General features: G+C 46.6%; 2 protein-coding genes across 8 annotated transcripts; both read left to right on the top strand.

Moving 5' to 3' along the window:
- The first annotated feature begins 3503 nt into the window (after nt 1-3503).
- Nucleotides 3504-13447, top strand: AGTRAP (angiotensin II receptor associated protein). Of its 7 annotated transcripts, none has more exons than XM_075114044.1 (6): nt 3504-3644; nt 9212-9275; nt 9472-9583; nt 10170-10368; nt 10596-10634; nt 12552-13447. In XM_075114044.1, exons 3-6 carry the CDS (start codon nt 9479-9481, stop codon nt 12656-12658), a joined length of 450 nt encoding a protein of 149 aa, XP_074970145.1. In that variant the 5' UTR covers nt 3504-3644; nt 9212-9275; nt 9472-9478; the 3' UTR covers nt 12659-13447. The 7 variants fall into 7 exon arrangements, with proteins under 7 accessions (XP_074970145.1, XP_074970144.1, XP_074970143.1 ...); XM_075114043.1 differs by having other exon boundaries at nt 9212-9303; XM_075114042.1 differs by having other exon boundaries at nt 3505-3644; nt 9212-9246.
- A 5805-nt stretch (nt 13448-19252) lies between these two features.
- LOC142066535 (uncharacterized) lies at nt 19253-23794 on the top strand. Its single transcript, XM_075114037.1, has 7 exons — nt 19253-20051; nt 20611-20654; nt 21227-21446; nt 21629-21804; nt 22287-22384; nt 22745-22931; nt 23373-23794. Exons 1-7 carry the CDS (start codon nt 19272-19274, stop codon nt 23647-23649), a joined length of 1782 nt encoding a protein of 593 aa, XP_074970138.1. The 5' UTR covers nt 19253-19271; the 3' UTR covers nt 23650-23794.
- Nucleotides 23795-23800: the final 6 nt, after the last annotated feature.

Below are 23800 nucleotides of genomic sequence, written 5' to 3'. Positions count from 1 at the left end.
ATATGTTCTTCTCAACCGATTGTTTGAGAAACTCAAATTAAGAATTCACACAAGCTCAGCTTTTCTGCTGCCCCCAGAGAGCTTAAGCCAGAGCATTTGCAAGATTTTCTATTGTCTTGAAAGGACTTTGGATCAGGCCCAAACCAGCCATAGCAGGGCTCTGTGGAATAATTTTTAAAGTTAATTGCAGGGCATGCATTTAAGAAAGGTGAGTGACAGTCCCACCCAAACTCCTGCTCTACAGCTACTGCTGTTAGCAGCCTCACAGTCCAAGGGGTATGCATCATTTTAAACCACTTCTCTGAGGGTGAGAATCATTAGACATGGAAAAGAGAGGACAGCGTGCTGATTTGACATAATCATCTCAGCAGCTGCCTGCTCGGCAAATGCTGTTGAATCTCGGGGATGTTGCTGGCAGTTGCCAAAATGATGACTGCAAGGGAGACAAGGAGTAGAAGCACAAATTAAAACACTTGGGAATCATTCTGTCTCAGGTCTGTAATAGTATGCATTCATTTTAGCTTGGGGGTGTTTTACTGAAACCCTCTCTGCTCTCTTCTCCCACCCCCACCCCCCCAACCCCCCCACTAATTGCCCTGTTGTCAATCCACAGTGTGTGAAAGTGCTTCAATTTCAAACCCATGCTATACTACATTGTTCAAGTCCATGCCAGTCACTCTCTGGTACATAAAGCCTGGAAAAAGCATCCCTTTCATATTTTTTTTAATCAGTAAAAATGAGGGCTGTTGTTTTCTTGGAATGTTCTGAGTGATCATATGTACCCCATAATGCCATTTTTGGTATGTCTCTTCATTTTCTAGAGCGCCAGTGAACCTTGAAGAGTAGTCCCTCAATTATATCTCAAAGCTCTAGTTAGATTTTAGAAAAACAGAGGAGCAGCTCTTCCTTGCTGAGATTGGAAAGGACTTTCAAGTGCACTTGTCAAGATACCACATTAGTGCAACCCTCTGAACTCCCCAAATCATCTTGCCATAGACTGTTTTGCAGTAAAGTTGCAGGAGGAGGCTCCCCACCCCCGTTACAAAATGCCTCCAGTTTCCCCTGCAACCCAAATAATGTTTCTGCTTGCTGATTTCCCATTGGGATTTAAAAGGGAATTTGTAAAGCCAGGACAACTTCTATATGCCCTTCCTCGCTGCTTATTCAGAAAGGCTCTGCGCATTTCTCCTGAGCTGATACTTTCATTGCCCTCAGCTCCCCACCCAGGGGCACAACGCAAAGACACCGGTGTCAGCTGCAGCCTTTAGTTACCCTCAGGCTAGACCCCAAGTGAGGGACAAGAAGGACAGAACCATGAAGGGTGAGCTTGTCTCCATCCCCACAGGCCAGATAAGGACAGGAGGAACAATTGTAATAGCTCCTCTGCTTCCCCACAGTGTTTCTATCACCTTACCCACCAAGGGTACAGTGTCCTGAAAACTCAAAGGAAAGCATTTCTGCCTTACTAATATGACTTTCATGCTGTCAGGAAGGGAGCCATATGCATATTAGGTGTTCACTCAATCTGCACAAAACATACCACCAATATATTTGACATAAACCAGCTAATTACTGAATATTAGTTGCAGTGAGCTGAACTCACCTGGACTGGTCTTCTAGTCAGGAAAATCTCCATATCCTGTTTCTAGTAGCCTGGGTCATCTTTTTCTCCCTGCAGGTCTTCTTTAACTTGCTGCTTATCTTTCACACCATGTTTATGTTACTTTGAGTTATCAAGCCTAGGGAAGGGAACAGAGACAGCAGGTTACACAGAGAGGCAATTTACAAGGTACGAGCAAAGCAAAGCAGAGATAAAAAACAACCAAACCCCCCAGATCAGATAGGTGTGAGAGGCGTGCAAACGCATAATGTCTATCGTAGCTCTCATTGTTTTCATATCCATGAGATCATTAAGACATTTCTAAGTCCCTCGAGTCCATGACATGCAAGCCCAGGATATAATAAAGAGGGCTGAATTAATTGCACAATACGTTGATGAACAAAATGAAGTAAAGCACTTTTATTGTACAAGGGGAAACGAATGCTCTGCATTAAACAGCAGTCACATCAATCCAAATTATGGCTCATGCTGCATAAATGATAATGAGAATCTGTCTCACTCAGACTGAGTGAGAATGCTGAAAGGAGCAAAGACGCCCACAGACAGCTGCATCTAAACAGTGCTTATACTTAAACTGGGACACTGGGATTTGTCTTTATAACAAACAGTTCTCCTTCTATAGATACCTATCCTGGCAGAAGGGTATCCCTATCACTCTTTGCACCCAAACACTGAGCCAGCCCCCCCACTCCAGGTGTCACATCTTGTTTTTGTCATTTAGGATAAAACCAGTCCTTGCCATTACTGGGACCACTAGCATTGATTCCATTTGATGCCACTACTTCTGTGAACAGAGACAGGGCTTCCCTGCAAGGCACACCAATGGAAATGAAGTCACATGTGGCAATAGATGAGTTATATTTCAATCTTTCATTTGGTAAAGTAGCACATTCAGAGAACCCGGGGGGGGGGGGAACTTTCACAGCCTCTTTTTTTTTACTGCTGTTCTGAGCTATGCAGCCAGTCCGTTTCGTTCTGCTGCTTTCTCTGGATAGCATTTTCTAGGTTGTTTCATTCTGACATTTAATACTTTGCCTTGGGACATAGTCAAGTGCGCTGCATATTAGCATTGAATAGCACTCGGGGTGCAGTGAAGAACAGGCTACATAGGGCTACATTTGTGGCTTGTTTGAGAATGTCAGGGTGTAGGCTCAGTACTGCATGATTCTCATGCATAACCTTGCACTGCACTGCTTGAACTGGAAATGAGATTGAAGGATGACTCGTACATTTCCACATTCAGCTTCTGCAATGAACTTCTGACTCCTTGCTCATTCCTTAGAGGCCCCGTCTTTTCTGTAAGCATACATGATGACAAGAAAGCAACTGACCCAGTAAAACATTGTAGTCTTACACTGCAGACGGGTAAAGCATACATTGGGCAAGGGTTTGAGAGGGGTTGTACTGACTTCTTGGCTGTTAGTTCATTTACCATATGTGGGGAGAAAACTGCTATTATGAACTGGACAGGAAATGATAAGTTATAACTGTACTGTGTGGGGTTGGGTTGGTCCCTTATCAACTTCCCTAGCTCTAAAATGGGAGAAGTTTCTTTCAGAATGAGAGATTAAGAACTTGTGATATGTACCAGGCTTTTAGGCAAAGAGTTCAGTCACCTAGTTCTAGGGAAAAATCTAGAGCCGAAGGAGACAACTAAGTATCTGCCAGCCATTCTAGCAACATGGCTAGAGACTCAGTGCTCAACCGCAAGGATTGACCTGAACTTGACTTGCTCGTCGTGTGATACAGCTGAGCACAGCTAGTGCCTCGCAGTTGCTTTTTCATTGGTGTTTATCAAGAGTCCCTTTGTCACCCCTCACCTTTTTGCCACAGTACGGATGTGTGCACAAAAGCTTCCTCTTCCTCCAGAAAGCTGCTAAGTCCTATACACGCTTTAGCCTTCCCGGACTCTGACTGCAGCCCGAGTATGCTGGCAAAGCTTCCCTCAGCTGCATTGTAGCAGCAGTGTAGGCAGCAGCATGACCCGCCTGGCCGGGTGTTTGGAGTCAACAAGCCCATCCAGGTACACTTGTAACCCGGTGGTGGCTTTCTGTTTCGGAAGCAGGTGCTGGGCAATGCGCACCAGGTAGCCACAGCACCCGGGCTGTTTCCTCGGCTGGAATTCGGCCGTCTGGCAAGAAACCACCACTCGCCACCCAGGCCACGAAGGCACGCTCCGGAGCCACGGCGCATCGGCCGCGGCGGCCGGGGCCACGGCTGAGGGCAGGGGCCGCCCCATCGCCCCGCACCGAGGGCCCGCCGTGGGGCCGGGACCCGCCGTCGGGCCGGGCGGGGCGGCTCCGTGGGGCGCGGCGGGGCGGTGTCCCGCCTCCTCCCGCCCCACCGCCCTCCCCTGGGCCAGGCCGTGGCGGCGGGGCCGGGCCCGGCCCCGCGTGAGGCGGCCCCGCCGCCGGGAGCCGCTGCCATGGAGCTGCCCGCCGTTAACCTCAAGGTAGGGGCCGCGGGGCCGAGCCGCTCCCGGTCTTCCCTGGCGGGGAGGGCCCTTTCCAGCGACCCGCTCGGTCTCCGCGGGCTCGGAGAGAGCCGGCGGCGGGGCCGCCGTGAGGAGCGGGAGCGATGCGAGGGGGGGTGTGTCGGGGCGGCGGCAGCGCTCTTCTTCTTCTTCTTCTTCCTTTCCTCGGCCGCGGCTCCGGGAGCGGGTGGGCGTGGGGCGGCGGGACGGCGGTCCCGGGAGCGGGCGCTGGGCCCGGCCTCCCCTCTCCCGCCTCTCCCGCAGGTCCAGGACCTGCCTGAGGGCCTGGGCAGGGCATGCGGAGGCCCCCGAGGAGGAAGGACTGGTGTTTCTAAACTTTTTCATCACGTCGACAAACTTTGCAAAAAGCTCTTGGCCCTGTAGGACGGCCGGCAGTGATTCCAGGGTTCTCTCTTACTTCAGGGCAGTTGCTGAAGTGGCCAAGGACTGGCTTGGGACAGCAGCTGATTATTAACTTGTGTCCGTGGAGGCTTCCAGCTCAGCTGACCAGAGCTAATCCAGGATCAGCACTGCACAGGATCCTGAGGAGGCAAAGTTTTTGCTTGTCAGGCGAAATATCTTAGAAAGACCATCCCACTTTGGGGTTATCATCTGGTAGATAACTGAAGTTGCTTCTCTGTTGGGGGGGGTGGGGCTTCAACTGGGGCAGTCTGAAGATTTCAGTGAATATCTGGTAACTAGAGAAATGGGAAATAAGGGACTTATCACAGTTACGTTACACTTTTCACTTTGGGAAGAAGCACATCCTTGCGGAGAACCTGGAGGATGCTAAAATCTCTTTTTTGCACCTTCCCTCATACCAGACAGGTGACTCTTTTTTTGTCTTTCATATTTTCAGAGCCCTGAGATCTCTAGGTGTATATGCCTTTTTCCAGCTTAACAACTTTGTGTATCTTGTTTGGTACAGCGAGTTTCAGATGCTTTCTTTAAAACTTTGCCCAGAGAATGAAAGCATCACTGAACACATCAGGTTTTTTTTCCTGCTATTGATTCGTAAATCTGTGAGCAGTGGCCTGGGAGCAGCTTGCCTACAGGCTGGGTGGGAGGATAGTGTTACCTCAGCTACCGTTATGAATTAAGCTTTGTACAGGCAGGCTTTCATGTGGCTGTGCTAAATCAAAGCTTGGCGTCCCCCTCTTACTGGTTCACCAAGAAAAGCAGCTTCCCTTCTTCGAGGCAAGTAAGCAAATGGACTTCTCGGGGACTGCTGTTACAGTCTGGAAGCTGTCTGATACTTTGCTCTGACAGTTTTGGACTATTGTGTGATTCCCAGGACACTAGGAAGATTAAAAGATCTTGCCTTCTGCTTTGTTTTTTAATTTAGTTTTATTTTTTTACCCCCAATGCTAAAACAACAATGAAAAATAAGGACATTTAATTAAAAAGTTTGCCAACCTGAAATACATGTTTTACCATGGGAGGTGGAGCTAGGGGAGCTGAAAAACAGACTTTCTGAATGAATGAGTCACCATGACAACACAACTAAAATGTTGCCTTTCTTCTCTGATTTCAGACAACCATTCCCAAATCTCTTCCTAGGTAAGAGTGAGCTCGTCCTGGGCAAACTGTTTTTAGCATTAAGAAATTCCTTGTTGTCAAGTCTGCTGGTACTGAGGCTGAAGAGCTGCGGAATATCAAATTTATAAGCGCACCTGTATTTTTGTAGCATTCCTGAGTTAGGGCCTGCTTCCCCAAAACATATTGCAAAGGTGGGAAAGATCCTTATTCAGAAAGGGACCGGAAATAACACACCCTGCTGCTCTTCACTGGCATGATCTACTTACAGTTTCTGTGAGATTACAAAAGATGAGCCTCGTGATAGAAATAGCTCCAAGAAAACTGCATGACTGAGCTGTGTTTGTGCCAGAACGTAGCCAGGTCTTAGCCTTGAGGGCTCTCTTTAAGTTACTTCCAGAACTATGAAATTAATGTAGCAGGCTTTGCCCTAGAGTGGATGAGGATCATGCTCATGAAACAGCATCTGCTGGCTCAGCTCTGATAGTAATGCTCAGCAAAGCATGTGAGAAGCAGCATAGCCGTATTTTGCAGTGAATGCTTGACACCTAGGATTATTGCAATAACTATGCCGAGCCTTGAAATACAGAGTTTGAGTTTGATCAAGCCTGGACCGTGCCCTACAATCCATGTGCCTAGAAACATATGTTTTATACTTTGGCATTTTTAAATGGTAGGTCACAGAATAAGTTAGATTAAAAGAGGCCTCTCTATGCCATCTAGTCCAATCTCCTGCTCAAAGCAAAGCTAACTTCAAAGTTAGACCAAATAGCTCAACTCAAAATTCAGCTGACTTATAAGAATTTCTAAGGATAGAGCCATGACAACCCTGCTGGATAGCCTGTTCCACTGCCTAACCGCTCTCATTATTATCACTCTGCTATAATAATGAGGAGCATCCTCACAGGTGGCTCACTCACAGGTGGCCTCTCGGGTCTAGATTTTTGGTTAGTATATCCTCAGGTGAATATCTCACAGGGTAGATGAGCTCACCCCACCCCACACCCCCTGCCCCAAGTAAGTTAAATTTTAAAAGTTAGATATTACAAGAAAATAACTGTAATTTGGAGCCATGTAATTTTCAACTTAGTCAAAATTCAGCCTTGTGCTAGGTTCTGTGCTGAAACGTGCTTAAAGGAGTGAGTTCCTGTTCCGAAGAGTTTCCCATGTAATGAGACCCAGGCTCTTTTTGTGCTTGGCAATTAGTTCCATCACATGCTGGGATTTGCAGAGGAGCTAGGAATTCCCCTTAGCTGTCCCCAGTTTCCAGTAGGATGCTTTTAATCACGTGGTCATCCTTCTGCCCAGAAGGGATGGGGGCAAAGGTCCCACCTTTCTTATTTTCTGCTCTCAGCACTAGTTCAAGTCTTAGGAGTTATCTTCTCAAAAGAAATGTATCCCTTTCTTAGGTACAGACTTAAGTCCTTGAACAGATGGAAAAAATTTGAATTCTGCTGCTGTCTCATCAGGAGACTGCCTGCAAATTATCTGATCTCACATAGTGACTGTAGCTTTAAGGAATGTTTGTCATTAACACTACGTTTTGTATGTTCAAGAGTACCAAAACCACCAGCTAATTCCATAGTGCCCTGAAGAACTGCCGGGTAAATTGGACTAATAACCAGGAGGTGAATGTCTTGGTTTTATTTCAGCAGCCTCTCATACTATCAGCCCTAGTTTACCTGACTTTATGCTGATGAATTAAGCTTGCTTCATAATTTAATAACTGCAATATTGATCTAGACAGCTTTAAAAAAAAAAAGCCACCCTGCCTAATTATGTTAACTGGTGAGCCTTGAGGGGTCTTGCGGGTATGTAACATGCAATTAAATACTACCTAATTAAGAATTTCCCTGATGTTATGATAGTCTCCTGAGTAAATGCTATTTGCATGTCTACATTCTTATCCAAGAATGTCTTGTATTTTCCTGATTAGCAGTTTCTGCCTGGTCTCCATGGCACAACTGGGGAGAAGGGAAAGGGGGTTGGGGGGGGCGAAGGATTTTGTAGGCCTTCACGAACAATTAAAAAATAATAAAAAAATCTGTTTAAGCAGTGTTTGAAGTTACGGCAAAATCTAGACTGCCCAGGGTGGATGCTCAGTAGATGTGCTAGGGAACTGCAGTGAAGCAAGAGCTCTGTCTTGTCGCAAGGCATCTAAATTGTGGTATCTTGGCAGAGCAGGGTGAGCCACAGCAGATGTGTCACTCCTGTTGGTTTCCTGGCTGCCCTTAACTCATGTCACCTGTTCATTGGTTATTAACTCTCTTCTTGAGCAACTAGTTTTGGATTAAGTTAGAGCACAGGTAGGTGTTTTAAGTCTGTGAACATAGATCTTAATATTTTTTTTAGTCTCTTAATGCTCCTGTCCCCAAACAGCTTTCCTGTGTTCACCAAGGAATTTAGCCTTTTGCTACTTACTCATTTCCAGATCTTTTTTTTTTGTGTGGAGGAGTGTGCTTCAGAGGGATTTTAGTGGTGGGTTGTTTTTTTTTTAATACCGAGGTCAGTATAAATGGCAGTTGGAGCCTTTCTCACACCTAGAAAAAATGGAAGAGTGCCTGTTTCCTGTGGATCCTCTGATAAGTCCAGGCTTCAACCTTTCTTTTGAGAGGCTGCTAATAGACCCTGTCGTCTTGTTTTCACAAACGTTTAGAGCGTGAATATGACTGATCTCCCTTTGTTGCAATTGGCCAGCAGGCTCAGAAGCAAGTGAGCACATGGATATATGTATAGAAAAAGACTGAAAATGGTATATTCTTGTTCCTATCTGCTGTCTTAATAAACATGTAGAGTATGTCTCCTTGGTTACAGAAATGTCAAGTGCTGGTGAAGAGAATCCTTGTGTCACTTGTTACAGTAAGATGAGTTCTGCTTGGATTTGTCCCTTTGGGCACAAGGATCAGGATCATTAGGGACACTTGCAAAGTACAGAATCTGTGCCAGCATTGTCTTATTGCTACTTAGGGCACTGCTGGCATTTGGGTTCTGGTGGCTTCACTGGGAAAGAAAAGAGCTGTGTACTATGGCAGGATCAGGTTCTCGGGTTCCGAGAAGATGCATTTGGGTCTGTTAATACTGCAGTGACATTGAGCCACTACTCTGAACGGACTGGAAGGAGGTAAAAGGAGGATTTACAAGGACTGGAGTGAAATTGCTGGGGGCTGCAGGCATGACTTTGCATGGACTTCTTGGTGGTGGAGTGCCAGATTGGTCGTGTATAAACTGTGCTAACATAGAGTGAATCGGATTGCTGGGCTTTCTGTACAAACTCTTCTGGAACTCCAAAATCAATAACCCATTTACAAAAGCCTAAGTGGGCCCTGAATCAACTGTTGACGGAGATGACAACAATAATGAATGACTACAGTGTAGCACCACAGGAAATACTCAGCAACAGAAGCAGAGAAAAATGTTTTTGTCTTCACTGTCCCAGTTGCTACGCCAGCTTTCTGCACTGGTTCATGGGTCCAGGGCACTCTTCCACCCGTCCCTCAGAAACAAGATGGTGTCATTTCATGTCAGTCCTCCTACAGTTCTCCCAACTTGCTGAACTGTCTTACTCTCTTTTTTTTTCATAGGCCATCATCGTGGTACACTGGCTGCTCACAGTGTGGTGAGTGATTGGTAACTGGCCTGGCCTGGGTAAGAAGAGGGTATTCCTTCAAAATAGGTATGGGACATGCTTGGGCAGTCAGCATTCCCTGCTTGTGCTTGTCTGTGTGCAAGGAGAACCTAAATCTAAGGGTGAGGTGTTTGTATGGGAACAGGGCTGGATGCAAACAAACTGTTGGAGGCTTATTGTGAATGTGGGCTGGGTTTTTTTTGTCTTGTTTGGTAGGGGATGCATGAATGACATGTTTCAAGCCTCCTATGCCTGGGGAAATTTCAGTGTCCTTGCAGTGGGGATCTGGGCCATTGTGCAGCGAGATTCCCTCGATGCCATCATGATGGTGAGTGTGAGGGTATTTGCTTTCATGAGGCTGCCCAGGGAGAGGGTGGAGGGCAGAGACAGCTTCTCTGAGTCAGTGATGGCTGTCAGCTGTTCCCAGTACAGCAGTGAACAAGTCAAATTCCATGTTTGGGTTGTTTTGGTTTTTCTTAAGAGAGCCTATAAATCTATGAGCACTGTAAAACATGGTGAAAAGCATCCACTGTCACTTATTTTGCTTCTCAGAGGTGAAGCATACTTGATTCTTACTTTTTTTGCCTGCTTGTAACTGTGACTTGTAATGCCAGGTGAGAACTCAAAGCATTTAATATGCTTGAGTTGGAGGGGCTTTATAAAACCCTTCTCTGAACATTAAAGAGATATCGTGAGAAGGTGCCTGACAGATGTGAAGAAAATGCACGAAATACAAGATCATTCGTTTAGGAATCTCTGTCTACCTGGGGCAGTGTCGAGGGTTAGCAATGTGTGATACTGGGGCAAAGGCATGATTGTGTGAACACAGATCTCACAAGAAATAGATGCTGTAACTGTTACTCCTAGTGGTTAATCCCCTATTCAGTTCATGTCCCATTCTCTCTTTTTTCCAGTTCCTGACTGGCCTGCTGCTCACAGTCCTCACAGACATCATTCACATCTCTGTTGTCTACCCTCCAAACAACTATCTCACTGATGTGAATCGTTTCAGTATGGGCATGGCCATCTTCAGCCTCCTCCTCAAACCTGTGTCCTGCTATTTGGTATACCGAATGTATCAGGAGCGTGGAGGAGAGTACACTTTTAACATAGGTAGGACGCTTCCTCTGCCTCCACATCAGTGTGGGCCACCTCCTCTGGTGTTAGGGAGACCACCCTGCACTTTGGACCCTTCAGCCTCAGCTCTGTGCAGCTGGATTCTGCCCCCCTTTCCAGGGAGAGGGGATGCTTGCCCTCTCTTGCTCATGTCTGTTCTCCCCTTTTGTGGTTCTGGTGTGTCTTAGGCCTTAAACTTACATTCTTCCTCTCTTCCCTTGCAGACCTGGAGTCCTCGTCTGACAGCCATTTTGCCCACAATGGTATTGATACCACTGCTGTCTCTCTTTTTCAATATAACTGAGAGGCTTTTCCTCTCTTCCTCCTCCTGCATTTGTGTGTGCTTGTTGGAAGCCTTTGGGTGTCCTTCTCTCTTTGTCAATCCTTTCTTTTCCTTCTGGGGAAAAGTAGAGGCAGCATCCCCTCTAGCTGGATTATGCATGAAAGGGAAAGAAGCTGGATTTCTAACCCCATGTTTTCTCTGGGCATCACATGCCCTAGCTACCTTGATTGCTTTGGACCTCCATTTCCTCACCTGAAAAATGGGATTGATGTTTACTTCGAGGGACTTTGCCTGGAGGCACTCATTTTTCTCCTGGTTGTACTTGCTAATGATAATGTGGCAGCCTTTCCAGAGAGAAGGGGCTGTGGCTGGATGTCCTGGGTCTCAGTCAGCTTTGCCAAGCGTGCCTGGTGCTAGTTCAGCCGCCAAGGATTGTTTGCTGTGTGGGAGTTCACACTGGCAAAACCAGCGGCCTGGCACAGTTATCTTTTTGCCTTCCTAAGAAGGCTGTGCAGGACAGAGGATGGTATAACTGCATTACAGTGTTTGAAAGCTGTCACTTGTGCTGCTTTGGTGCTAGCAAAGCAGCTGCCAGTGAAGAGGTGGATACCTGCAGAGGAGGAGAGGCCGTGGAAGGAAACCATAGCTTGGGGTGCTATGTACTGTTTGCATCTCTCTACTGGTGGAATGTGGATGTCTTCTCCATCAGCTGCTTTTGCAAGTGCCAGACAGATCTGTCTTACCTGGGTCAGAAGGACTGTGAGTCAACTGCAGTGCCTTGCTGTGGGCCATGTTTGTGCCAACTTTTTTTAGCTGCTCACTGTGCTTGTAACTGGGACTTGACATTTGAATCCCATGGAAAGCATAGGTATCATTGGAGTTTGGGAGTACTCCTTTTCAAGCACACTATCCCAACACAGGCGTGATACTGTCTGAGAGCCTCCTCTCAGGCATGGTTTGGAATTCAGACACTTTGTGGTTTCATATCCTCTTCTGAACTCTTTTCCTCACAAGATTTTCAGTACAAACTGTGCTGTTGTTTTGTCAAATGCAGCTGACAAATTTCCTCTCGCATCTTTCTGCTGTATGGCATTTTAATTTTGAACCTAACAGCATTGCATTTTTCCTGGCCTTCTCTGTCTCGTTTTCTTTCCACACAAAATCCCTTTTTGTTGCTTGGCAGCATCCTTGCTGCATAGAACAAGCCTCTGTTATGGTTTGGTGCCCACCTGTGATTCAGATTGCTTTCTTGCAATTGCAGATGCCTGGTCTCTAGATAAAGAGCTTTCCATGCACATTCTCTGTCTCTCTTCTTTCCCTGCTTATCCCCTGGACAGTAAACATGATTTTGTACCATTCTTGTACCACGGTCAAATTGTTCAAAGTGCAGTTGGGAGCACTGGTGGGTTCAAATTGAGCGCCATGGTGTGGCAGACTTGAGGCATAGCTGTGTTGTTGGGAAGAGTGGTTCATGGGTGAATCATGCTCTTAAATCTGTGCTACCAGCTACCCATGGTTCGTTCCTGCTGCTTCTGTTTTTGTCTGCTCATTTTCCCACTAGATCTCATAAACTTGATCTTGCTGAAATATGCTTTTACAGGAGCCTGTTATGCTGCTATGTAGCATTGCAGGTCTTGCTTTCCACACAGCCATGTGGCTACTAAAAGGGCAATTCCTAGGGAATGAAGAGGCATGTTCAAATGTATCTCAGTCATTTTGCAGTTGTTGGAAGGATGAGTTTTCTTACGTCCTGCCTGTGTAGATCAGAGAATCCATCACTTGGGAGTTGATAGAGCAGCTAATGTGGTGTGCTCCTGAGCTGTTGGTTTCTTCTAGGGGATTCAGTTCTTGTGCTTTTGGTTTTTTCCCAAGCTTGTTCTCTTTCTTCTCTGTCCAGGTGTAACCTGTGCAGGCCAGGACCGCAACACCTATGAGCCAATTGATCAGCAGGATGCCTCTCCACAGTGGCCTGACTCAAGCAAGGCAGCCCAGCAGCCGTACTGAGGCCCTCTCTGCAACCAAGGACGGATGCTTCCCTCACCCAGTCTAGCCTTCCGCTTTTCCCATGTCTGTTCTGATGGAGCAAGACCTGCTACTAAGCAAACAGGAGAGGATCTGATTTTTCATTTCTTTTGCCTCCCTGAAGGTTAGGCAGATGGGTTCCTGCAGTAAGTCCAGAAGATCTCAGAGATGTCATGTTAAGCACTGTGACTCTTTGTAATCCCAGTGCTTTCCTTTTCTCCTTCCCTCTCAATCCCTCCTCTGTATGTGTGAGTGGATGCACCTTCTGCAGCCTTACAAGTCCTATATTGTGCATCCTCTCTATTGTAAGTAAGGGTACCACTCAAAATATTCCTGGACAAGCTGTCTTTAAAAGGCTTCTGGACTGCCCTTAAACAATACAGTTTGTCTGTTTTTATGCAGATACATTTCCAGGAAATATCTGGAAGTTCCTGAAGGCTGTTATTGGTGGTGTTACTTAACTAAAGCTTATAATCGTGACTCCCTATGCTAGCTGTGGTGGTTTGCACAAAGCTGGGGTTGGTATAAAATGCCCTTACTGGGCCACGGAGCTGCTTGTGCTCCCAGTCTTGGGTATTAATCACTGATGTTTTTATGCAAGTTGAAAGTCCTTCAGGATCCTTAAAATGGCTGTTGAATGTAGGTTATAGATACTCTGTGCCTTGAAATGTACTTTTACCTTCAGCTGCCTATCTTAACGGAACTTGAAATGTTACATTTTTCTAAGAAAACTATAAAATGAGCACAGTTTTTCTGTGTTAGAAAAAGTTACACTGGTCACCTGTGTCTCATTTGAAAATGTCGGTATTCCTGAGGGGTTGGGACCGCAGCCATGCAGTTAGGGAGAGTCATTATGGGGGAAAGGGCTTTGATGGCTTTTAGTCTAAACTTTACTCAGACAAGTACAGGGTACTGCTTGTAAATGTATGGGTGGGAAGGTGGGCTGGTAAAATGAGGACTGGGGAAAAGAAAAGATAGGGTTTTTACACTGCAGTGGTGAGCTCTGTGCAGTGTGACAAACTAAACTATAATCTTATGCACAATAAATCTGTGCTGCTGTGGCTTTCAGGTAAGATACTGAAAAAAAAAGTTCATCGGAATTCTTTTTTTCAGAAGAAAAAGAGTATGTCAGCTTTGGCAGAAAGAAAATACTAGTAAGATCTGTGTTTTTCTGAAGTAGTTTCGTTTTCAAAGTTTACATCTGTTACTCTACAAATACATTTCTCTTGACAAGACCTGCTGCTGCATTGATTCTTCAGGACCAAGAGCCCTGTTACCTTTGCTCTAACCTCTAGAACCATGTCATTTATATTTTTAAAACCAAGCAATATTCTCCCAAGTTTGATCACTTTATACATACCCAGATGCTTCCTCCACTACACTGCACAAGCACTGCAGTGACCTGCTGCTGTACCTGGACCATCACCATTTATGCTTGGACCAAGCACATGGTAAATGCCATAGGAGTGCAATAGTCTGGTTTACTCTCCCAATGTGAGTGTTGTGCGTTCATTTTGCAGGCATAGGAATAGGAATCAGTCTGCTCTTGTGATCAGATGGGGAGGAAAGAGGAATAGGTAGGCAGAAATTCCTGGGGCTTGTGGAATTGCAGAGTGGGCCTTCATTCAGTTAATGTATTTTTTCAGCTCTTCAGAACTGTACAGTGACCCACGGATCCCTGAATAATGCATTTAAATACTCAGGCTTTTTTCTTCCCTAGACCTGTGAAGCACAGACTGAAAACAACTGTTTTGAATGTAATGCTTTTTGTATATTTGCACAAAGAGTTACATCTAGCAAGGCCTTCCCAGCCATTCTCCACTGTGAAAGACACCACAAAATCTATTAATACCCATCTAGCTAACCCGCTGGGCACTTTTCTGTGGAGAATTCAGCACGTCTGGGAGCTCAGGGGAGCAGAGTAAGGCAGGAGGCTTACTGTGCCTCAAGGATAGCTATTTTAGGCAGTGATTCAGAGAGGTGATGATAAAAACAAGGCCCCTCTCCTGGCTTCTGAGGAGGAGGGTGTTTGTTTCGGCAGTGCTTACGGTAAGCACCAACATGCTCTTGGATTGATACCTGGTTTATTAGGGCGTGTGGGGATTCATCGAGCCTGTTGTGCTTCAGCACAGCCTTGCTGATCCCGGCAGCCTGGCCTCACCGTGGGGCTCCTTGCGGCTTGTCAGCGGGGTCCCCTCAGCCTCGACATGCAGTGGGTGTGATGCTGCTCAGGTTTTGGTTTTCTTTTTTTTTTATTTTTTTATTTTAAATCTTCGGGTCCTTGATGTGCCAGGTTGTGGTTTTGGTTGGGGTTTTTTGGGTTTGGTTTTGTTTTGTTTTTCTTCTGGTGATGAGCTAGCAGCTCTCTAGGATTAACCACCACCCGCCCGCTGCAGGTGTCTCCTTCAGCACCAGCACCCCTCAGGCAGGAGGCCGCAGCATGGCTGCCAGCCCAGGCTGGGCTCGCCCGCCATCTCTCAGGGGTGGCCACGGGGCCCCGCCACGCTGCCCAGAGCCGCTGATGGGAGTGGGGAGATGGCGGCTTTGGGGTGCCTCACAGGGCGAGGAGGAGAGCGCACCCCCTCTCCTGAGGCGCTGCCTGGTCTGGGCTGCCTTCAGGCCGCAGCTTTAATTACCCGTGGGTGAGAGCGGCTTTCCCGTGGCCATCTGCAGCCCCGGTGACAGGCGGCGTTGCTAATCGCGGGGGATAAGCTGCTTACAGCGACCCAGCTGGAGCGCCATCGCTGCTGAGGTTTGGCCGTTAAGCGGGGGACAAAGCGGCGGGTTTGCCCCTGTGCTCGGAGGCGCAGGCATGCAGAGGCGTGTGTCCCGTCCCTGAGGTTCTGGCGAGGCCCAGCAGTGTGTCCGCCGGCGGCTGTCGCAGTGAGTAAGTGGCTACGAGGAGAGGTGACGGGGAGCTGTCGGGGATGCTGAGTGGGGGCCTGAGGTGTGCGCCACGGCTGTGCCAGCTAGAGCAGGCCTGAAATGGCTCCCCCGGGCTGGGACCATGGGTGACAGCCCTCCCGCTCCCACCACCCCGTCCCGGGACACCGGCTGGGTCTTGGATGGCAGCATGCCACGGGTGCTGCTGTGCGGCCGTTCCTCAGCTGCTGGAGCAGTAACTGACCTCTGTCTGGTTAAGGGAAGAGCACTTGGCACGTGCCTGTTGCTCCCAAAGTGGCAACGAGAGGCTCGCGTGGTGGCAGCGATGGTTTGGTCTGTAAGGCTGAGCAGTGGGGGAAAAGCCTTGTTTCAAAGGCAGGTGAAGTGTGATCTTGGACTGATCGCCAGTCCCAACTTGCAACGTGAAATGGATCAGCCTTGGTCTGCAAGGATGGGAAAATTATCATTGTGCGGTGCTTATGTTTATTATGGGTCTGTCATTGCCATCATAGTGCTGAAATGGCATTCACTTGAAAGGGCTTGATTTACTTCTCATGAACTGTTCTATTCCTTTTGCTTCTAACAACAGAAGTACATTGATCAGCTTCATTTTTGTTTGCTTAATTGGATTTGTTTCAGGTTTTAATGTGTTAGTGTGTTGCTTGCAATGTGTATAGAGTAAGCGTGCGTTAAATGATTTAGTTGGAAACATCAAAGCTAATATGAAATCCATTGTTCTTGGATTTTTGCAGTTTGCAAAATCTGTCGCTTGCCTTGAGTACCTCTTTTAGCCTTTAAAAGCACTTCATAAAATCTTGTTGCCTTTTGAGTAAGAGTAACCACTGCATAGAAGTGGTTACATTGAAGGTGTGAATGGCAATTTTGGGAAGGCAGACAAACATGATTTTTAAAGGACTCTATCTCTTCCTAATCTCAATGAGACTGAAATTAGGAATGAGTGAGGTGAAGAACACTGCCATGATCTTTTTTAGGTAATGTGTTGAGAACCTGGTGTACCTGGCAGAAAGAACTGAAATGGAGAACTAAAAAAAAATCTCATGAGTCATCAAGAAAATACATTATGTCTACATTTTTGAGCATAGAAGTAGTCCAGTGCCAGGTTCCAGGTGTTCATGGGGCAAAACAGCAGAAATAAACATGATGGTTTCATGTCCTTTCACAGTTCAATTCCTTTATATCACCCTTTTGTGATACATTACCAGTTGGCCGGATATTCCTGGGATGCAAGGAGTGCTTCTTCAGAACACCAGGCACTGCGTTTTGTGGTTACACTTCATGCAGTGATAGGCACCCTAAAGAAGGCAGCCATGCTTTGTCTGTTCACTCTTAGTTGCCAACTTCTACTTGTCCAGAAAAAATAATGGGATCTTTCTGTTCACGGTACACTTGGTGAAGTGTGAAAGGCAGTTCCCAAGGATAATTGCAACACTGCATTACTATCTCCTGTGGCTTTAGTAACTGAGTTTACTCCCCAGTTTGTGGTGATCGCTGAAGCAGTTGGCATGTGAGAAGGACGAGCGGGCTGTTTGCAAACAGGGATGACTGAGGCTCAGATGCTTTCATAGAAGAGAATGAGATAAGCATAGTTTGGAAACAGAGTGCAGTTTGACAGGAGGCTTTCTGGTATTCAAATATGTTTGAAAAAAACAGTGGGCATTGATTTCACAGGCCTGCTGTCACTTTCTTTTCAGATTACATAGCTATGTGTGTCTTTTCACGATACCCTTTCCATTCTTTAAAAGGGGGGTGGGAAAGAATAGTGGTTAGAATGACAGAGTGATTGAGAACTTCCTTTTCAAATTTGAGGGAATGAAAGCATAGTCCCATCGAATTGCACTTACCTGTTAGCAGCAACTTACAAATCTGCTCTGCACGAGAGATATATATAACCATCTGACTCAGCGGCTAGAGTGCATATTAGGTCTCCCACCTATGCTGTAACTCTTCAAGGTTAGGAGACAATGTAGGTTCTCTGGATGTGTAAGCATGGTTTTATCCTTTAGTGTGGACAAGAAGAAATGGGCCTGCATAACCTTGAACCTTTGCAGGGCCGTAGCATGATATGTGAACAGATTTTCACTTGTTAAGCAGTACCTTAAGTTGAGACACTGCCTTTCCTACCAGCCCTGGAGAAAATACAAGTGTGGAGGAGAGCTGAGCTGGATTTCCAATCAATGACGAGGGGTAAGCATTGTACTCCAGCTGGAACCATGTTGCACTGACTTCTGTAAAACCATTTTCCTTTAGACCTGTTCTTGTTTGGTGTCACGTAGATCTGGTTAGATGTAAAGCATTCTGGAAAAGCATGTCATGGCAGGAGGATAACTCATCCTTGCTAGCAACAAGTTCTTTTTGAGGCCGCAGGTGCATGCATAATGCTGGAAGTCTTTGTTTTCCAGGTTTTCTGTTGAGAACTGAGTCTGTTCCCTTCAGTCATTCCTGCTCTGCCAGACATGATTTTCTGCTGAGAAACAGGAAGACAGCAGTGTCTGTAATACTTTCAGGACTGAAGCTGGTGGATCGGAGACAAGAAATTTGTAACAAAAGTACCCAAAGCCTTTGGCAAACTAGGGAAGATGTGGTGAGAAATATGCATGCTCCTTTGTTTATATTTCTTCTTATTTTCTTCCAGAGCAAAGAAACATTCAGAACATGAATGTTGATCTGTGTTTGGGCACTAGAAGTCGAGTAGACATTTCTCATCACTGGCTTGGGGCTGCGGCATTCAGTATAACTCCCAGCGAGAGAGCAGAACGAGGCCGGCTGTGTACCACACCTCTGTCAGCTGGGAAGAGATCCCAGTCTGAGACAGACTAATCTCTCCTGCCCTTCTCAGCCATTCCGGGACACCACCAGGCAGTTCTCCAGTTCCTGCTTCCCACAGCAGAATAATCTCTGCTCTAGGCTGCAGCAGCACAGCTCTAAGTGTGGCTCACAGGATTCCCCGTCTTGCTTTGTCAGCGGTCCCTGCTGTGAAACTCCCTCAGAGATGCTCACTCCTTGAGGCTTATAGTTTAGAAGGGAGAAGGAGTGAGAATATTGACTTTCTTCAACACCACCATCAGAAAGCTGCTCTATACACACTGCTCGCCATAGCCTTTTAGAAAGTAGGAACAAGAATAGTGCCTATCCAGTGGAAAAGCAACAGCATCAGCCTCCCGCTGCTTCTTGTATGGATCCTGTGAACCCTTCACAGGTCAATGAACGTTTGTCATCTCATAGTGTAGATTCCTCTCTTAGGCATGAATTAGTGGTGTGTCCCTCTTCAAGGAGCTCAAGTGAAAGAGTGAATGCTTGTCGTAGTTCAGCCCTGACCTTGGGGGATCTTGATCCATCTAGTTTGGAGTCCCTTCAGTCTCTTTTGCAATCCTCACAGATTTCTGCTCGCTTATACTGTTCAATCCAGAGGCTTAAGCAAGAAACTGCCTTGATGGGGATATGGGGCTCCCTCCCTCTGGAGCCCAAGTCTTCTCCAGTCAGTGGCAGTTTGTGCTTTGCTCCTGATGATTCAGCTCCTGGTATCCTGAGCGCAGGAGAACAGCTAGCTGGAGTAAAGACCAGTGCTGCTCAGGCAAGATTGAAATGGGGTGTCCCATTTGCTAAAGACTGGAGCCTTAGTGCAGTGGCAAGGGACTTCAGTTGTGCAGAACCTCTCTCTGTCTCTCACAGATATGGATACATTGGCTCGACCATGTGGAGAACCAAAATTTCAGGTGACATCCAGCCAGAAACCCTCGCTTCTGGGGGGGGCTCTGGTGGGTTAGTGGAAACAGAAGCAGATTCCTCCTACAATTTCTCCCCTTATTTCAGATGCCAGTCCCAGACAAAGCCAGCTCTGGAAACTGGTAGTCTTTATGTTCACACAAAAAGAAATTCCCCTGAAAAGGTCCTTAAAGGAGAGGAGATGTCTACTGGGGGATTCCCATGTGCTGCATCTTGGAGGAAAGACCTTCCAGCCAGTCTGTATTCAGAGGGTCTGCAGGTGTCACTGGAGACAGATTTGGGGGGGGCTCAGATGAACGTTGGTGTAGCTGTGTATGGGACTCCAAGGGAGGTGTGCATTAGAGTCACTTCTACTCCTGGAGATAACGAGTTTAGATCAGTCCAGCAGCTTAGTACTAAATCTGTAGAAGTCAACAACTCTGAACCTCGTGTTAAGTCCAGCAAAGAGTCAGAAGGGGTGCGTGACTCTAGATCACGAGCAGCCAGAAGAATGCCAGTGGTGGGCAGCAGCAAGTCCAGCCCTTTTGGTATTCAGGTTGAAGAAGGCTTTGGTAAATATTCTGGCATAGATCGTATGAACGTGAGCAGAGAAGGAAGAAGGAACAAATACTCCCACCAGAGCAGCTGGAGAAATTGGCGAGCCGATGCCAATGTTGGCCAGTCTGAAGAACCATCGGTGGAGAGGAGTGCCAAAGAGCCATGGTGCTGTGAAGAAGGGAGCCAGACACAGGAAACTGTCTCCAGAGAGGTGAGGGTGTGCTCACTGTGTAGCATCCCTGTTCACAGCTATTACTTGTGCTTGCTTCTGCTTCTTGCTAGAGGTGCAGAGTTGAGGCCCAACAGTGATGGGGATGCTTGTCCTATAGTTTTTTCTGGCACTGAATGGTCAGAATTGCCTCTCTTCAATCTCCTGCTCCATCCCAATGTACGCATCTTTCTGTCTCACATGCTTCTTCCTGAAGACCAGTTTGTTTACTTGGTTGTTCTTGGCAATGTAAACACCTGTTTATATATTCTCTAGCTCTACACGCAGAGGGAAAGCATTAAACTGGGTTTTACTCCGTGCATAGTTGCAGGGCCCTGAGATATCAGTTTTGCTGTGCTTTTCCATGTCTGAAGTATGTAAGAGTATTCACAGGGCAATGGTGGGGCAGTGTCAAAGGCATCTGACATAATACACTACCCAGAGGCAGCACTGTCCTGGTCTCCATCCAAAATGACTTGCCATGCTGGACGCAGACAAATTCTTCAACAGAGTAGAGTAGCGTGAATAATCATGTGAGTTACTGTCTTATGTCTGTTCGCAGGGGTCAGAGAAGAGCTTCTGGTCATGTAAAGTGAATGAGCAAAGGTAAAAAGACTGTGTTTACGTATGAGTGTGCTGGTAGTTAATGGGAGGAAAACTGCTGGAAAGTAGCTAAGGAGCCACGTTCCTGGGAGCATTTGGTTTTAGGATTTAACCTACGTTATTCTGCCATGGTTTGCTCAGGCCTGCATCCACTTCTTTTCAAACGGTTGCCATCTAGAATGGATCATGCTCTAAAAAATGTCTGTATCTTCTAAATTCTAGCTCCTAAATTTCACCTTGGTTGTTGCAATGAAAAGCACTGGTACCATGTACTCTACTTTTCAGTGCAGCAAATTCTGGCATGCTCACTGCATAGTTAGTGAAGATCAAGAACTGGGCTTATCCATGAGATGGGATTCAAATTTGTGACCTGCGGATAAGATCCGTGTGAGATTGCTGCCAATTTAGCAACGGTGATACCTTAATTTGGTGTGAGGCGTTAGGATTTTCACTCTTTAGAGAGAATGATTTGAAATACCTCTTCACCTTGATGGCTGAACTCTGATTGCCACCTCCTGGCTATGTTTAACTTTCCTTTCTGTTAACTGGAGCTCACTTTTGTTTTTTTCTCTAAGTTTCCAGCACTTGTGTAACAGACAAATGCTAACTAGGTGTTTCCAAGCATGGAGGGGACACATCCTCTGCAAAAGGGCTGCAGCCAGGCAGCTTTACAGGCAGCAACTGCTTCGGAAGGGCCTTGGGGCTTTGCAGTGCGCTGTGCACCAGAGGAAGATGCAGCTGGAGGAAGCCCAGCAGAGACATGCCTCGGCTCTGCTAGCTGCCAGCTTCTGCAGGGTGAGAACGGGCTAGGGACAGTGGAAGGGGTGCCATGAGTTTTCTGTTGCGCAGTCAGAGAAGGCAGAAATCCTGTTTGGATAGGGAGGAGGAAGGGGTACCCTGTGTGAAATTCAGTGATGTGGACCCTGATACTGATACTCTGCCTGCAGTTTGTTCTAATCATGTGGTTTCTCTTTCAGTGGAAGGAAGCTGTGGCAAAACGGAACAAGAAGCAATCTCTGCAGCCTGAGCCATATTCTTATACCCAAAGTTCATCAGTGGGGCTTTTGGGAGTAGGAAGATTAGCAACTATGACAACCTCAGCTCAGCACCAGCTTACAGTAGGATACTCAAAGGAAGCTGAGCAGGCCTGTAGGTAAGCTGAGAGCATTCTCTTATCATGGAAAAGTGGAGTTTTACAAGCACAGGGAGAAATTTTTCTCACATGGTGGGAAACTTGTTTCCAGGTCCTTGGATGTATTGGTGCAGATAAGCACTGCAAGAATTAGTAACTTAGTTTTAAGAACTAAACAATCCTATTCCAGAGCTTCCATGCACTAGTGATTTCAGCCTGATTTGAGTGTCTGACAGAAATACTCCTGTATTATTTCTTGAGTTCAGGTATCACCTGCATATATGATACAGGTGTAAATGAGGCTGGAGTGAGGCAATACTACAGCCTCCAGCAGGACACTAGAGGTGTCAAAAGAAAAACCTTTTGTTGTGACTTCTGATTCTGTGAAGGTGGAAGAACAAGTCCAGACAAAAAGAGAGAACTACCTAGGGAGAAGGAAGACTCTGTTCTCTGAGTGCCTCTTGGGACAGATGGATGTTAAAGCATGCTTGTGACTCTTTCAGGGTGGAGGGAGGACTGTGGACACAGCTTCATCGTAGGCAGAGAGGAGATGAGTTCCGCTGGAGAGCTGAAGCAATCAGAGATATGAGACGGCTAGCTGGTAAGCACGCATTCCGTAGCCTTGGAATAGCTTGGAGGTAATTACAGTTTTACCACATTTCTTAGTTTGTGTCGCTTTTACTGGACTTTTTCAGAACCTGATGCTGCAAATAGCTGGGCCAGTATCTGTGATGGTGGAGGGTGGCCCACTCACCGTGTCATGCACCTTTTGCCTTGTTCCTTGTACTAATTCAGGTGCAGCAGATGCTGTTGCTCCAGCAATGTGAGCGCTCTCCCCTAAGTGCCCTTTCTCAGACAACTGGAGTTCAGCCAGGGGATGTTTGCTGTGTGGTGCTAAGTTGTTTGAAGTTCTTCTAAGTTATTTTTCTTCCTGTCACTCTCTTCCTGCCCTGCAACACAGCAGCTTTCAGACTGTGGTGCCTGCAGAAGGAGCTGCTGAGCAAAGAGGAAGCCAGGCTTTTGGAAGCCCGTGCTTTGCTGGAAAAGAAGCAGCTACGAAACGCCTTCTGGGTTTGGCGTTTCCGATGCTTGGAAACGGAACAGATTTTAGCACTGACAAATCGGATACAAAGAAACTTGGTCTCTCGGTAAGTTGATGAGGTCTATTTTTCACATGAAAAGTCTGTTCACTGTGAAAGACCAAGGAATGACAGAGCCAACCCAGTGATATGTTGTTCCATCTTAAAGGCATCTATTCTTTTGGTTTAGGACTTAATAAAGTAGAGATAGAAACACGAAAAGGAGCAACTGTGGCCAGAGGTGTTATGACTTGCCTCCTTTGCACTGCCAAAGCTTTTTGGTCCTGACCTTTGATGTCCTGAAAGACCAAACCCCGAGAGCATCCACTGTGCTGCTGTGCTCCAAGCAGGACAGTGGCTTTTAAATGAAATAAATGAATAGAAGCTCAGAAGACAACAGGTTCTACCTGTCTGTCTTTCCTGAACTAAACTGAGTCTTAGGACGAGACACAAGCTTGTACACTCTTCACATGGTTTTCTATGTTGTTTTATTTTCCTTTGGTTTCTCAGGTGCTTCAGTGCATGGAAGGAGATTGTAGAGCAGAAAGCGCTTTACAGGTGCAACCTGTCCCATCTCAGAGCAGTATCACGGAGGAAATACTTCCAGAAATGGGTTCAGATGCTACAGGTCAGAGACAGTGATAAGCAGGCAATGGTGAACTTCTTCCTCCTACGATGGAGGCAGCATTATGGTGAGCAGCTTGGGGCCTGTGCAGAATGTAAGATTTGGAGGTGCTTAGGCTCCTTCCTCCTCTTGTATGATGAAAACCAGCTGAAAACAGCCTGATAACAGAGGCTCAGATGATACGTGGTATTAACAAACCGGAGCGGGTAGAAGACTAGTTGTTCTGAACATGTCAGTGAAGCTACAGGGAGATTTGTTGCTCTGCTTCATAAACCTAGCAGAAAGTCTTAGACCTTGCTGAGAAGAAGCAGTG

This window comes from Phalacrocorax aristotelis, chromosome 19 (assembly GCF_949628215.1).
Source record: "Phalacrocorax aristotelis chromosome 19, bGulAri2.1, whole genome shotgun sequence".
NCBI classification, from domain to species: Eukaryota; Metazoa; Chordata; class Aves; order Suliformes; family Phalacrocoracidae; genus Phalacrocorax; species Phalacrocorax aristotelis.
This window is presented reverse-complemented; position numbering and strand designations above follow the sequence as displayed.